Source organism: Conger conger, chromosome 9, assembly GCF_963514075.1.
Source record: "Conger conger chromosome 9, fConCon1.1, whole genome shotgun sequence".
In the NCBI taxonomy this organism is placed as follows: Eukaryota; Metazoa; Chordata; class Actinopteri; order Anguilliformes; family Congridae; genus Conger; species Conger conger.
Window position 1 is genome coordinate 687,964 of NC_083768.1, and position 15,226 is coordinate 703,189.

Genomic DNA, 15,226 nt, shown 5'->3' on the forward strand with positions numbered 1-15,226 from the left:
ATTTGCGTACAGTCATAGGTTCGGCTGGGTTCCAGTAAGTTCGGCTACATACTGTGATGGAAACTCAGAAGAAAATCAAAGGTGCGTAGATCTATGAGTCTTTGACGGTGTCTTTGTAAACGGAATGCTTGACGAAAAGACAAATCCTGCGCCCTTAACTTACAGTAATATCAGAAAGTAGTGCAATCAATTGCTAAATGTTTATGTAGGCTATTAGAAACGTAAGCAACATAAACATGAACAAAGTGTGGTTTTAAGTCCTAACAGTGGAGTAGAACGTACAAACACATTGGCTCCGCCTAAAATTCTAGAAATTATCTGGTGTAAAATCCAGCTTGAAATGCCAGCTACCAGCTTGAACTGGTCGAACCATGTTGAGTATGGAGCTGGTCTAACTGGTCAACCAGCTACCAGCTGTTTCAAAACCTATCTTGAGCTGTTTTTTTCAGCTGGGTTGTCGGATTTTAGTATACACGTCTGCATTTACGCGTACTTATATTACGCGAACTTTTGCTGTTTTGGGGTCCTTGTGCATAACACACAATGGCATATCGTAAATCTGTGGCGATAAATCCAGAAGCCAGCTTTAACGATGTTCGGATTGACGGACCTATGGTGTCCCTCAAGGGCGGTCAAGTTTCAAAAGCAAAGTCGCAAATCTAAAGGGAAACGCGCTCCAAATCGGGAAACGATTCAAAATTTAAAACGCATTATGTAGGAGCTAAACATAGAGTCCTACCTTGGTTTAAAGTGACTGGAAAGGCAAATCCGTGAATGCATTCAGACAACATTGTATATGTATTAAGCATCAGAAAAAGTAGAGAAGTCAAATGCATTGCAATATGAACATTCCCATCTATTCCGATGTGTCATTGCATATCTCCTTCCATAGTTTCTATGGACAGAGATTTTTCTTGAGAGATTTGTAGCGTGAGGGATGTGGTGGCATGGTGGTGCAGTGGATTTTGGTGAGCTGGCTTAAGGGGGTGGCTCTTCGTCCTTTGTCTTGGTTTTCTATTGTTTGTATGCCAGCTACTACCTCCTACTGCTTCTTGCTGCTTTCCTGGTTTTGTTTAACTTTTCATGAAATGCTATTCATTTGTTAGTTGTTGTTCATGATGTCCCTGTTGACCAGGTGTCTCTCTGTCTCTCTTTCAGAAGGGGTCTCCGTTGGGGTTTGGCTCTAAAACTGACACAGCTCTGCATGTTCTGTTGTGAGAGTTCCTCTCCAGACTGGAGCAACTGCTGCCGGTACCAGACCTCACACAGGTACTGACACTGAACACCTGTACCAGACCTCACACAGGTACTGATACTGAACACCTGTACCAGACCTCACACAGGTACTGACACTGAACACCTGTACCAGACCTCACACAGGTACTGACACCGAACACCTGTACCAGACCTCACACAGGTACTGACACCGAACACCTGTACCAGACCTCACACAGGTACTGACACTGAACGCCTGTACCAGGCCTTGGAAACTTGAACAGGACTGGTGAGCATATAACAATAATAGCTTTAAAATTCTCATTTGTCCCATTAAACTGTTAAATCTGTTTATTCTCTCTTGCAGCACTTCCCTCCATGGAGGAGTGTAAACTGTCCTCTATGTCCCCTCCTCCCTGTAGAAGAGTGGTGGATTCCAGCCAGCTGACTAACACCAACAGCCAATCAGATTGCAGGTCTGAGTTCAGAACATTTTTCAGCTCCACTACTTCAGAGATGAAGGCAGAATCTGTGATGGACAGCACGTATCACACAGGGGTGGAGCCAAGATCAAGTGTGAACAGATGTGAAGAAGAGGAGGGCACAGAGAAGACTGGATGTGGGATAGAGGAGGAGGAGGATGGTGGGGAGAGACCGATTGTGAGGAAGAGGGATGAACAGGAGGAGGGAGGTGTAACCGTGCAGGGCACTCAGACTGAGAAATGGGAGAAGAATGAAGGAAAATCAGAAGCAAGGCAACAGGAAGGGGAGGAGCTGTCTATTATGACCACTTCCTGCCTGCTAAAACAGCCTAGAATGCTGATTCGCCCACTTGAAATGGCAGACAAGTCACTTCCTGTGCCAAGTAAAAGAGTTTCACTTCCTGTGCCAAGTAAAAGAGTTTCACTTCCTGTGCCGAGTAAAAGAGTGCAGAGAGACAGATCTCCCCGAGGACGGCATGACCTTTCACCACAGAGGGGGAGCGAGTCACTGAGGCGCAAGGGTCAGGTCGTGACCCGGAAGAGAAAGAACGTTTCCCAGCTGGACAGACCCATGGAACAGCCACCATCTTCATCAGAGAAAGAGTAAGAATGAACAGATCTAGAATGAGTGGCTCCTCTGATCACTCCCGGCCTGACACTAAATAATGTGCCTTTATTTATTTTGTCTTTTACAGGATCTGTGCTGAAGCTCCCTTTATTTCTCCGGTTGTCTCCCCAAGGAACCAAATCACAGGTTAATCTCTCTGTTCATCATTTTCCAGCCTGTTCTAAGATATCTTGCCGAGACAATGGTTGTTCTATTTTGGGCTATGGCAGCCAATCTATAGGCCATGATAATCATTTAACAAAGATGAGCAGAGATGGGCCACTGGGTGGCTAATGCTCCTCAGGCTCTTAAGGGGAGTAAATGGGAGCAAAGGAGAAAGGAGTTAATGATGGTGTCTTCAGTTATGCACAGCTAAAGCAGTGTTAATTATTATTAACGGGCAGCAGAAGGGGAAAAGGAGGGAAGTCTTGCATACCAGCTGTGATGGTTTACAGGCTGCACAAAATTAAGATTTAGAGGGAAAGGACAATAGAAGAAGAGGAAGAATCCGGAAACACTGTTATTTAGTATTTAGTGCTCTATGAAAAGGAACTGAACTGATTGAACTGAAGGGAAAACTATATCCTTGACTGTGGACTTTTGGCTGTTTTGGTTTTTGTAGGGAACCTTGGGGAAGTGAGTGTTCACCAGCACCCTGAGAAGGTTCACCCAGAGGAGCACAGCAGGCCTCTGAACTCTGGAGGAAATGGAGCAGAGGAGCCACTGCCTCCCAGCAGCACACATCAGCACCCCAAAACACTCCCCACCCCAACGCAGGCCCACACAGGCACTCCAGGGGCCCACATATGCTCCCAGTGTGGGAAAGGATTCACTACGCCCAGCCTTCTGACACGACACAAGCAAACTCACACAGGGGAACGCCCTTACTGCTGCTCTCATTGTGGGAAGTGTTTCACGCGTTTGCATTCTCTGAATGTACACCAGCGTACTCGTACAGGTGAACGCCCTTACCTCTGTTCCCAGTGTTGCAAGAGTTTTGTTCAGGTAGGTGATCTCACGAGACACCAGCAAACCCATTCAGGGGAGCATCCTTACCACTGCTCCCAGTGTGGGAAGGGTTTCACTTATTTAGGAAGCCTGAAGATTCACCAGCGAACTCACACGGGCGAGCGTCCGTATGAGTGCTCCCAGTGTGGGAAGAGCTTCAGTCAGTTATCTGGCCTGAAAGTACACCAGCAATTTCATACAAATGAACGTCCGCACAAATGCTCCCAGTGCGGGAAGAGTTTCTTTCAGTTAGGTGATCTGACCAGACACCAGCGAACTCATACAGGGGAGCACCCTTACCACTGCTCCCAGTGCGGGAAGAGCTTCAGTCAGGTCAGTAACCTGAAGATTCACCAGCGAACTCACACGGGTGAGCGCCCTTACGAATGCTCCCAGTGTGGGAAGAGTTTCGGTCATTTGTCTACCTTGAAGAAACACCAGCGTATTCATACAGACGAGCGCCCGTATAAATGCTCCCAGTGTGGGAAGAGTTTCATTCAGTTCAGTGACATGAAGATACACCAGCGAACTCATACAGGTGCGAACTTGTACATCTGCTCCCAGTGTGGGAAGAGTTTCACTCGGTTTGGCAACCTGATGATACACCAGCAAACCCATACAGGTGAGCGGCCATATCAATGTTCTAAGTGTGAGAAGACTTTCATTCATAAGTCTGCTCTGAAAGTACACCAGCGTACTCACACAGGGGTTTGCCCCGACTCTGCTCCCAGTGTGAGAACAGTTCCACTCTGTTAGACTAACTCCTGACCCTGCTCCCAGTGTGGGAACAGTTCCACTCTGTTAGACTAACTCCTGACCCTGCTCCCAGTGTGAGAACAGTTCCACTCTGTTAGACTAACTCCTGACCCTGCTCCCAGTGTGGGAACAGTTCCACTCTGTTAGACTAACTCCTGACCCTGCTCCCAGTGTGGAACAGTTCCACTCTGTTAGACTAACTCAGAGTTTGTGAGCTGAGTGTAAGAGGAGCGTGAGCACGAGCGACCGTAATGTGACTGAAGTGAGGAGCGGGTTTCCATAAATGTGGAGCGTCAGCCTGAGCGGTCGCTCCGATACGCTCCTGAACCGCTCACATGGAGCAGTCAGCTCTGGCATGACCGCACGGTCCTCAGTGTCACGTCCAGACTAAGATGGGAAGCTCCTGAGCGGAGATGCTTCACTCCTGTTTTCTGAAAAGCCTGAGCTGGGTGTGATTGGTGCCACTGAGGACAAAGCGTCTTTTCCTCTGCAAAAATATTTTACGGTGGGAATCAAAAATGGCAACATGCACAAACAATCGTCACCCTTAGATTACTTTTGCAAGTTGACTTAGTCATAAATTTTGATGAGTTTATAGAAAAACATTGTAAATTGTAATGTTATGAGCTAATTTGTTATACTTTGCCAGGTGCCAGTTAGCTTAATAGACCAGTCACTGAGCAAGAATAAAATGATGATTTTGAACAGCTCACTGTTTGCTAAGAGCTATAAAATAATAGGATTTTGTTGAGAACTGCTGATTCTTGTGTGAATATTTTTGTACAAAATAAATGCTCACATTGAGGATATAGTCAGTTGTAAGGACTTCTTTTCCAAAGAGATAAAGAAATGAACATTGAGGAGCAAAACATCCCTGAGTGCATCCCAATACTCGTGAAAATATATCCACTCGTCTCCGATCCGGGAGTACGGGGGAGAAGAGTCAATCGGGGGGAACGGAGGACATATTTTTTTGAGTATTGGCACGCTGTGGAGTGGGTGGTCAGCGCAATCCAGGGGTGAGTAGGCCTTCCTGGTGACCTGCTTCAGGAAGCTGTCCTGATGTTCTGCTGGCCGCCTCCGCCCAGTCCTGCCCGCATATTTCTATTCCTATTTTCCAGTACGGAGTCAATAAGATCACAATAATACAGGGATGTTCGAACATTACAGGTCCTATAAGAGTTCATCTTTCTTTAAAAGAACGGGTGCTGATAGACCTTTTTACAAGTGGTGTCAGTACTTAACTCGAAACAAAACATATTGTAAATAACGGTAAATAACTGCGAAAGCATGTGTACCGTGTGAGTAGGGCAGGGCTGTGACGTGCTGGCATCTAGTGTAGACCTACAGAAAGCATAATTAGTGGCCGCTATTGAGTTGAAAATAGATTGTGTGATACACTTACTTTTGAACTGATCGTGATCTCAACCTGATTTAATTAATTTCCCTCGATTAATGAGTTCCAATTCACTGACTCCAATAATCCATTGGCAGGTAAGCACACCTCTGCTCACAAGAGTTTCCCAGGTGTACCATACCTGTATACACCAGCAAAGCCACTGTATTTAAACGGCTCGATAAACACACCGCCCCAACTGTTTATTTTAAATAGCCTGGCAACCAATCAGGAAGGCCGAGAGAGAGAAAACATTGTAGGTAGACACTTGGACTGCAGCTGTGGAAGGAAAGGCAGGAAAGGCAGTGCACACAGCGCTCTTGAACAGAACGGTGTTCTCTAATCTGGATCTGAGCAGTGGAGGGCAGTAATGTGTTATAAGGTGTCGACTGCCACAAATGTAAAGGTGCAATAGGTAATCTTGGACTTCTAATAGTCAAGAGAGGAATTGCAGCAACAAACGCGCTCAAACCACGACACTGTTTATCCCTGCCCTTCCACGTCCCCAGAGTACAGAGTGTCGGTCCGTCAACTGTATATTTTGAAACCCTAATTCAAGGACTATAAACAGACGGGCATGGTAAACAGTGGGCATTTATATAGCGCCTTTATCCAAAGCGCTGTACAATTGATGCTTCTGATTCACCCATTCATACACACACACTCACACACCAATGGCGATTGGCTGCCACGCAAGGCACCAACCCAACCCGACTATAAACACAGGCAGAGGGTCAACATGTCAATGAGCCTTTTTCAATGATAGGAAGGGATTTACAATGGTCCTGTAACAATGTTTTACACAAAAATCTACAACCTATTGTACCTTTAAAGAAGAAGATGACAATGGCCAAGGTACGATGTGGTGTATGTATAAACGTTGTTAAGCAGAGGAGGAATATACAAGCATGTTGCCCCTGTCCTGATATTTACATTCATTAATGTCTAATAATGGAATAAACTTCTGCATTAAGTATAAAAGTGTGGACTCTTTTTGCAGTCTTGGGGGGCCATGTGCATAACATGGAAAAAAGTGTTGAAATGTTAATCTGTTGCGATAAATCGAGCGGCCAGTTTTTGCCAAAAGTTTTTAACCATCACTGTAAAAACAATACGGTGTCCCACAAGACATCTGTAATACAGAGCATTAGCAAAGTATCATTGAATTTTGCAATGCAATGCGTTAACATTAATTGCAATTAATTGCTTTCTGATTACTGAATTTGTTAGCTTTTTTGTCTAGAACTCTGTTAAAGACACAGTCATACACACCTTTGAGTTTCTTCTCTAGCACTCTGTTAATAAAGACACAGTCATACGCACCTTTGAGTTCATTCTCTGTATAGCTTACGATTCCTGAACATTATTAAAAGGAAAGGTGAAGAAACGGTGTTTAGGCATTACATTTAGAACGAGTATATTTAGTATAGTATATTTACAAAAAACAAAAAAGGTAAATAGTTAAAACATTACCTCTTATATTTGTACTGCTTTCAATTGAATACAGGTCAGAAAGGATTTACAGATCACTGCTTTTAGTTTTTATTTACATTTTACGCCCTTTACACACTTTTTTTGGAATTGAGGAATAACGGGGGTGCTAGGGGAAAAACGCCCCTTTTAACATGTCACAGGTGAGCATCGTCTGACGAAACACATCCCAGTAAAAACAACGATAGCTATACTTGAGTTTCACTTTAGTATTTATTTGCAAAGAAATAACAGAAAGTGAGAAAGCTTACCGGGTTTCTGATTTGAATCAGACATAGTAAGGCACTTTTCCAGAAGGGGGGGCTTTACCAAAACAAAAAGACATGAAGCTGGCCAGGAATATTTATAAATATTTTGTCTTCTGATTACCCCTTGTTGACCTTGCTGTAACACTGATTCCAGCTACCCCCTTCCAGGAGAAGCAGAGAAATTATGGTCAAATGCTGTCTGTCTGCTGGGAGAGAGACAGAGAAAGACTCCTAGTAAGCACTTAATTCAGAAAGTGGTCAATAGTAATAAGGATTACAAATAAAAGGTTATTTTTAATCATGTGATTGTTAACACACACTGTCAATTAAGAATCAATTAAGAAAATGACCCTTACAGGGGCTAAATCTCCGTGGTGAATGTCCCAAAAAACCACACAGACCTCAGAGCATGGCAGGAATATGAGAGTACCACAGGAACATGAGAATAATCACAGGAATCTTCCACAGAAACAGGTCTTACCCGTACCACATAGTCTCATACCTTACCACATGACAGTATTGTGAGGGAATCTGCGAGTGGGAAAAGCTCTTAAATGAAGTGCAGAACTCACTGTAAGTGTTGAAAGGAAAGACTGTGCAGTAATTGTGTAAAAGCCTGGGAGACCTTCACTCACCAAACATTCCACATTCCACGTAAAGTAACATAGGTACACAATAGGTACATCACGTCATACCTGTCTGGAATGTATGAGTAGCTCAGGTGTGAGCAGAGCCGTGCACAGACATTTTGGGGGGCAGGGGCTCAAGCAAAAAAAAAAAAAAAAGGGAAAAAAAGGGCACTTTCATTTCACTTTCATTAATAATTTTTTAAACTGAAGATATTTGATAAATGAGACATACGGTACTCTGAACTGCAGTTTGATTTTAGTAACATGTTTTTGAGTATCACACTGAGAGGAAAAGAAACCACAGTATTATATTAAAAAACACAAATATACACACATGCACACTCACACACACACTACTAAAACACACTCTGATATATTTGTTATATCAATGTATATGCCTGAAAAACTGATCCAGGGTCAGGCAGGTGAGTATTTTGTCTTTCATTGGTGACAGAAATTTGATAGCAAGTTTCATTAAATTATTTTTTTATTTTTGAAACTTTAATATTAGCTTTCTGGATTTTGATATCACATTTTGGGTTCCGGAAATTGATACTTTTCCCAAACTTGATATTAGATTTCCCAAACTTGATATTAGATTTCATGAAACTTGATAACAAATTCCAAAAACATGATATCAAATTTACCAAACTTGATATCAGATTTCGGAAGTAAATGGTTGGCATTTATATTAAGTATCTTTTCCTGCTATAGTAAAGTATTGTAAAAACAACTAAACAGTGGTAACAACTAAACAGCTATAAGTATCTTTTGTGTGAGCGATCTAAACAAATGTTCTGTACAGTATTTCATGAGAAATTAGGAATTTGGAAGTGCAAGATTTCTTCAAAGATATTAATGCACAATGCATATATGGGATATTTGGATTGTTTTACGAACATGTCAGAACTGTTCGTTTTGTGGCAAATGCATCATTTTATTTTATGTGTCCTAATTATTGATGCTTTTTAGTACTATACTGGCTCACTGGTTGATAGCGCACCAACTAACCTACATACTTAATAATTATAAAGAATATTATCTCTCACACCGGAAGAGATAAAGTGTCAAAACGGCTTGCCTTTTTTGGGGGGTGGATGTGGTGCGTTAGCGCAACAGGCTAGTCAAAATTCCGATACTCTTCTACCTGCGCCGCCAGTTCACTGCTGTGCGATGTGGCGTCACTCTACACCAGCCTCCATGTATCCGTACACGACCACCGCTACTGCGGCACTACTTTAAATAGAGCACGCTTTGGCGCCTCTCCACAGTTTCTCAAGTACGGGCAAGATAGGAAGTAAGTAGACTATTATCAATTAATATCAAATTTAAGTAATAGATGTAGACTATTGTCCTGTATGGACATGCGCATATTGATTTGTTGTAAAATATTTATCTAATTATTTCGAACCACGTAGCGGTAATTACAAAATAAAATTAAAATAATCAGTGCCCTAGTTGACTTAAAATTAGCTCAGGCAACTACTTCAAGAGGTTACATAAAAATGAATAAAAAGTGTATTCAAGAACAAAAATGCTGTTAAAAAAAGTAGAATTATGTTGGGAATAGACTATGTGCACTGGATCAGAATATAGAGGAAAGATTGAAGCCACGTAATTTCCCACTAAAAACCCCTGTGGTTGGTTGTGGGCTATCTTTATATAACAACGTTTGTTCTGTTTGCGAAGTCTTTCTTCGATTGTTATAGCCTCAAATATAATGTCAGCAGTGAACATGCAATGGCGTATCGCTTATATGATTTCAGCTCAGTGATAACCAACCCTGGTTTTCAGTTCAGCCTTAATTTCACAGAATTAACTCTATTAATTTGCAGCTCATCAAGCTCTCTAGCCGTTGAATTAGATGTGATTTATTAGGATTGGTGTGAAAAACCTACAGGATGGTAGATCTCCAGGAACAGGGTTGGTAACCTCTGCTTTAGGTGGACACATCAGGATAATAATTGCCATACGGTAGGCTACAGAGGAGCTTCTGAAATTATACTTTTTAGATTCAAAATCATCTTGTACTTCACTGAAGACTATGTGAACAGCAGGAGTCTACAAATAGACTATAGGTAGGATACACACTCAGTGATCACTTTATTAGGTATTTATTTGAGTTCTTTTTAGACTTAATTGGTTTTCTGTTGCTGCATTCCATCCAGTTCAAGGTTCAACATGTTGTGTGTTCAGACGCTCTTCTGCACACCTCTATTGTAATGCATATGCATGCTATTTCCGTTGCTGTCCTCTTCCTGTCCATTAGAACCAGTCTGGCCATTCTCCTCTGACTGGAATTTCCTGTCCTTTGAGACTTTTAGCAAATTCAGAAATTTTACATAACCCTTTCCTCTTAAACACTTAGTGTTTGACATCTCTTTTTTGTTACTGAATGATTCTGGTGGCACTTTCACTGACTGTTTCTTAGGCTCTAAAATGAGATGGTTTTTACTGATTTTTCATATTTATGGATAAAAGGCTAGTCATTTGGAAGACAATAAGAAGATGACACACTATGTGTCAACATTTTTACATGACAATTTTGTGTTTATTTCAACTTTTTGGCTCAATTTGACCCCAAATGTAAAACCGTTCATAAAATCTGAACATAATTGGAGGGTTAAAACTTTTTTTTGTGATTACTACCATTATGATTTGGTAATATCAATAACGCTTCCATTCCAATAAATGTTATGAACCTAAAACTAATTTTGTACAGTAGACAGTTTTAGCATTCTCTTTAATAATGGTGATGACTTATCCAATTGTATCTTTAAAAGTTTCTCAAGAATGTGCATTTCATACTGTATACAGCCGGGCTGGCAAGTGTTGCGTTATGAAGAAAGGTGACCCCTATGACATGGTCTGCCTGTTAGCACCAAACATGCTGTGCTTTGTCAATATGAGAGGATGACACGTCTCCTGAGAGATGTCGGTTTGTGTGTTGGCTGGTAAAAACAAGATTTGTCCAGAAAATAAAAGCCCAGTTTCAATTTCAATTTCTTAGCCAAGTTCTCAATGTGCTGTTTAAAAGTACATTTCTAATCAATCCAAATTCCTAGGTACTTATAAGCCCAGGTACAGCTTTTTGACATCGTGCAGGAGAACATCATAATGATCTTATCAGCATTTAGCACAAGTTAGATGAGTTTAGATTTAGTCAAGATAAACTGAGTTAGATTTAGGGAGTGAGCTGGTCAGGCTGGTCTCATGTATTGACATGTAAGAAGTGCTGTAATTACTCAGCTGAAACCAAAATGTATTAAAAAAACCTTTAATAAAAGCTCTGAGTCTGCGCTTTGACCATATGTCAAATGTTCGATTACAGAGAAAATAAAATGTTAAATAAGAACAAGCAGAAAAAAAGGCAAGGTTCCAACGATTCCAAACTACAGATAGATTTGGGAAAAAGTGCCTGAACATCATCTGTGGCTGGCTGAGCTGAACCTGCTGCCTTCCAGGTGTCACTGGGCTTGTCAGTCACGTATAACCAGTCCCTCCAGTTTGTCACAATTCTGCGATTGTGTAACGCAATGCAAAATCAGATAAGTACTGCATGTTTTGTGTTGTTGCATAGTTTGCCATTTTACCCCATAGATCTCACATAAAATGAAGAAACAGCCATGCAAAACTGCCAATGACATGTGCACAGGCGATTTCCACTAACCTGCCTGGTGTGGGAGATTGAACCTAAAGAGTGTAATCATGTGCAATATCTAACTATAATCATGTGCAATATCTACCTATAATCATTTGCAATATCTACCTATAGTCATGTGTAATATCTACCTATAATCACGTGCAATATCTACCTATAATCATGTGCAATATTTACCTATAGTCATGTGTAATATCTACCTATAATCAGGGGCAAAATCTACCTATAATCAAGTGTAATATCTACCGATAATCACATGTAATATCTAACTATAATCATGTGCAATATACCTATTTAATCTCCTTGTAGGTAGCTTATGAGAAGTACAGGTAATCGTCGACTTACGACCTATGCAACTTACGACCGTTCGCCTTTATGACCGCGAAGAAAATATTGATAAACTATGACTTAAAGATGATTATAATATCATTACACAGTATAATATATGTAAGGTAATTATAACATAGGCCGACTTACGACCAGTTCCACTTACGACCGGTCGGTCGGAACCAATTACGGTCGTAAGTCGACGACCTTTAGGGGAATGCTAGAAAGAGTGAGATATGATGCAGTCATTGTGCACAATCATTGTATGGGCCCAAGGCAAATTATACAAAGTACAAAGTCAAATTTGGTGTCCAGCAAATAATAGAAGGTACAAAGTATCTATCCGTGGTATTGTAACGTATATATATATATACAGTACTGTGCAAAAGTTTTAGGCAGGTGCGAAAAAATGCTGTAAAGTAAGAACGCTTTCAAAAATATAAATGTTTATAGTTTATTTTTTATCAATTGACAAAATGCAAAGTGAGTGAACAGAAGAAAAATCTAAATCCAATAAATATTTGGTGTGACCACCCTTTGCCTTCAAACCAGCATCAATTCTTCTAGGTACACTTGCACATCAAGTCAGGGATTTTGTAGGCATATAGTCAGGTGTGTGATTAACCAATTATACCAAACAGGAGCTAATGATCATCAATTTAATATGTAGGTTGAAACACAATCATTAAATGAAACAGAAACAGTTGTGTAGGAGGGTTAAAACTGGGTGAGGAACAGCCAAACTCCTTTTCCAAGGTGAGGTTGCTGAAGACGGTTTAATGTCAGAAGTCATACACCATGGCATGACTGAGCACAGAAACAAGACACAAGGTAGTTATACAGCATCTGCAAGGTCTCCCCCAGGCAGACATTTCAAGGCAGACAGGAGTTTCCAGATGTGCTGTCCAAGCTCTGTTGAAGAAGGACAAAGAAATGGGCAACGTAGACGACCATAGACGCAGTGGTCAGCCAAGGAAACTTAGTGCAGCAGATGAAAGATACATCATGCTTACTTCCCTTCCCAATCAGAACATGTCCAGCAGTGCCATCAGCTCAGAATTGGCACAAACCAGTGGGACCCAGGTACACCCATCTACTGTGCAGAGAAGTCTGGTCAAAAGTAGTCTTCATGGAAGAATTGCGGCCAAAAAGCCATACCTCTGACGTGGAAACAAGGCCAAGCAAATCAACTATGCACAAAAACACAGGATCTGGGGTGCAGAGAAATGGCAGCAAGTTCTCTGGACTGATGAGTAAAAATGTGAAATATTTGGCTGTAGCAGAAGGCAGTTTGTTCGCCGAAGGCTGGTGAGCGGTACAAGAATGAGTGTCTGCCGGCGACAGTGAAGCATGGTGGAGGTTCCTTGCAAGTTTGGGGCTCCATTTCTGCAAATGGAGTTGGGGATTAGGTCAGAATTAATGGTCTCCTCAATGCTGAGAAGAACAGGCAGATACTTATCCATCATGCAATACCACCAGGGAGGTATCTGATTGGCCCCAAATGTATTCTGCAGCAGGACAACGACCCCAAACATACAGCCAATGTCTTTAAGAACTATCTTCAGCGTAAAGAAGAACAAGGAGTCCTGGAAGTGATGGTATGGCCCCCACAGAACCCTGATCTCAATATCATTGAGTCTGTCTGGGATTACATAAAGAGACAGAAGCATTTGAGGCTGCCTAAATCCACAGAAGAACTGTGGCTAGTTCTCCAACATTTTTGGAACAACCTACCTGCCGAGTTCCTTCAAAAACTGTGTGCAAGTATACCAAGAAGAATTGATGCTGTTTTGAAGGCAAAGGGTGGTCACATCAAATATTGATTTGATTTAGATTTTTCTTCAGTTCATGCATTTTGTTAATTGATAAAAATAAACTACTAACATTTCTATTTTTGAAAGCATCGTATTTCACATCTTTTTTGTACCTGCCTAAAACTTTTGCACAGTACTGTATATATATATACTGTACACAATATGATTACAGTGTTATACACTACATGGCTTTTACTTGTGTGTGCCTGGATGCACCAGACGTTATGCATTAATATAAATTTATACAGAACCAATTCATATTGATAATACATTTACCAAACTTATAGAGAATTACTTACCTGTTATACTCACCTTCAATGTGCTACATCCCCTCAAAATAAACATTGCTGTCTTTCTGTGTATCTGTTGTGCTAAGCCTCTCATTTACATCCAGAACAGTGAATACTTACAATAGTTTACATGTACATGTTCATTTGACAGATCTTTAAGCATGAACACCGGTTTTTATGTCTGTACTTCTTTTCTTGAGTGTAGCAGTCTCAGGCTGTGTGCATCATAGGATGTACTTCCAGCTGGAAAGAAGATAAATATATTAATATATTTATGGTTCTGGAATAATCATTTAAATTGGTTGTGTCCTCCAAAGGTCTATTGAGAGCAATCCCCTCTGTTGGGAAATGATCCAGGTCCATTATTGATATGTACCATAGATATGTTGAGTGTAATTAGTCCTCCTTTGTTTTCTTTCTAGGTGGGTGATTTTCAGCAGAGAGCAGCTTCACCATCTCTTTACCACCTCATTCAGTCAAAAAGAAGAAAGCAGGACCCCTCCCTCTAACAGGAAGCACAAGTTGCACTTCAAACCGTCACATTTTCCCTCCTATTCAGATGTTAGTTACTCACCAATCTACGACTCTGTCAGTACCTCTCGTACTTGCAGTTTACCATACTGAAAACCCCAAAGTGTAAACTGCATGCATTTTGCTTTTGAGTGCATCTGAGAACTGTTCTAAAAGGATGACATTCCCTGCCTGAATGGGTCATGCCTTCCAAAGCTCTCCGACTTTCCAGTCTCTAAACGCATATCATTTACAAAATGGTGGACCTCAAGAATCCGAAAAGAAAGCTTTTGATTGTGCTGTTCTGCATCTGTGCCATTACCATCATTATATTCAGCTACAGCAGCACCTCATCGGTACAACTTGCCATCCGGCAGTCCAACAAACCCGTTTCCAAGGCACTGTGTGCCTGCCGCCAGTGCATCTCTGTTGAGGATGAAGACCCCTGGTTCAGGAAGCGCTTTAACACTTCGATATCGCCCTTCCTGTCACGGAAGAACGCCATCCTTTCTAAGGACACCTTTAAATGGTGGCAGGTAAGCACACACACAAACATGGATTCCTACCAATTCAGAGAAACACAGTTCACCCAATGTTCTCCCAAAAAAGTCTCTCTTTTCAGAAAAGGTGCAAAAGGATGTGTGATAGCTCAAGGTGATAATTCAGTTATTTATGTCATCACAATGTTTTATGAACGTTATGTCAGGGGTTGAGATATACCTGGGGTGCCTCCTGACCTTTCGCTCAGAAATAATGAGCCCCAGGTAGGACACGGAAGTGGAGCATCCAAAA

The 15,226-nt window shown here is 41.4% G+C and overlaps 2 protein-coding genes across 2 annotated transcripts in view; both read left to right on the forward strand.

Moving 5' to 3' along the window:
* The first annotated feature begins 1,442 nt into the window (after window positions 1-1,442).
* On the forward strand, window positions 1,443-6,445 carry LOC133136349 (zinc finger protein 436-like). The gene is made up of 4 exons (XM_061253779.1): window positions 1,443-1,454; window positions 1,583-2,300; window positions 2,393-2,451; window positions 2,927-6,445. The coding sequence occupies exons 2-4, from the start codon at window positions 1,594-1,596 to the stop codon at window positions 4,066-4,068; spliced, it is 1,908 nt and encodes a 635-aa protein (XP_061109763.1). The 5' UTR covers window positions 1,443-1,454; window positions 1,583-1,593; the 3' UTR covers window positions 4,069-6,445.
* An 8,378-nt stretch (window positions 6,446-14,823) lies between these two features.
* LOC133136598 (CMP-N-acetylneuraminate-beta-galactosamide-alpha-2,3-sialyltransferase 1-like) overlaps window positions 14,824-15,226 on the forward strand; it is a gene marked incomplete at its 5' end in the record, with an annotated part of 6,747 nt that continues 6,344 nt past the window's right edge. The window contains one exon of the mRNA XM_061254234.1: window positions 14,824-14,970. Within this exon, the coding sequence (XP_061110218.1) occupies window positions 14,824-14,970 (147 nt within the window). The remainder of the gene's footprint in view (window positions 14,971-15,226) is intronic.

Bases quoted from the DNA above. Each gene is read 5' to 3' on its own strand.
- LOC133136349 (XM_061253779.1), top strand. From the start codon at position 1,594: ATGGAGGAGTGTAAACTGTCCTCTATGTCCCCTCCTCCCTGTAGAAGA. The intron at 2,301-2,392 runs GTAAGAATGAAC...TGTCTTTTACAG, and splicing joins CCATCTTCATCAGAGAAAGA to GATCTGTGCTGAAGCTCCCT. The intron at 2,452-2,926 runs GTTAATCTCTCT...TGGTTTTTGTAG, and splicing joins CCCAAGGAACCAAATCACAG to GGAACCTTGGGGAAGTGAGT.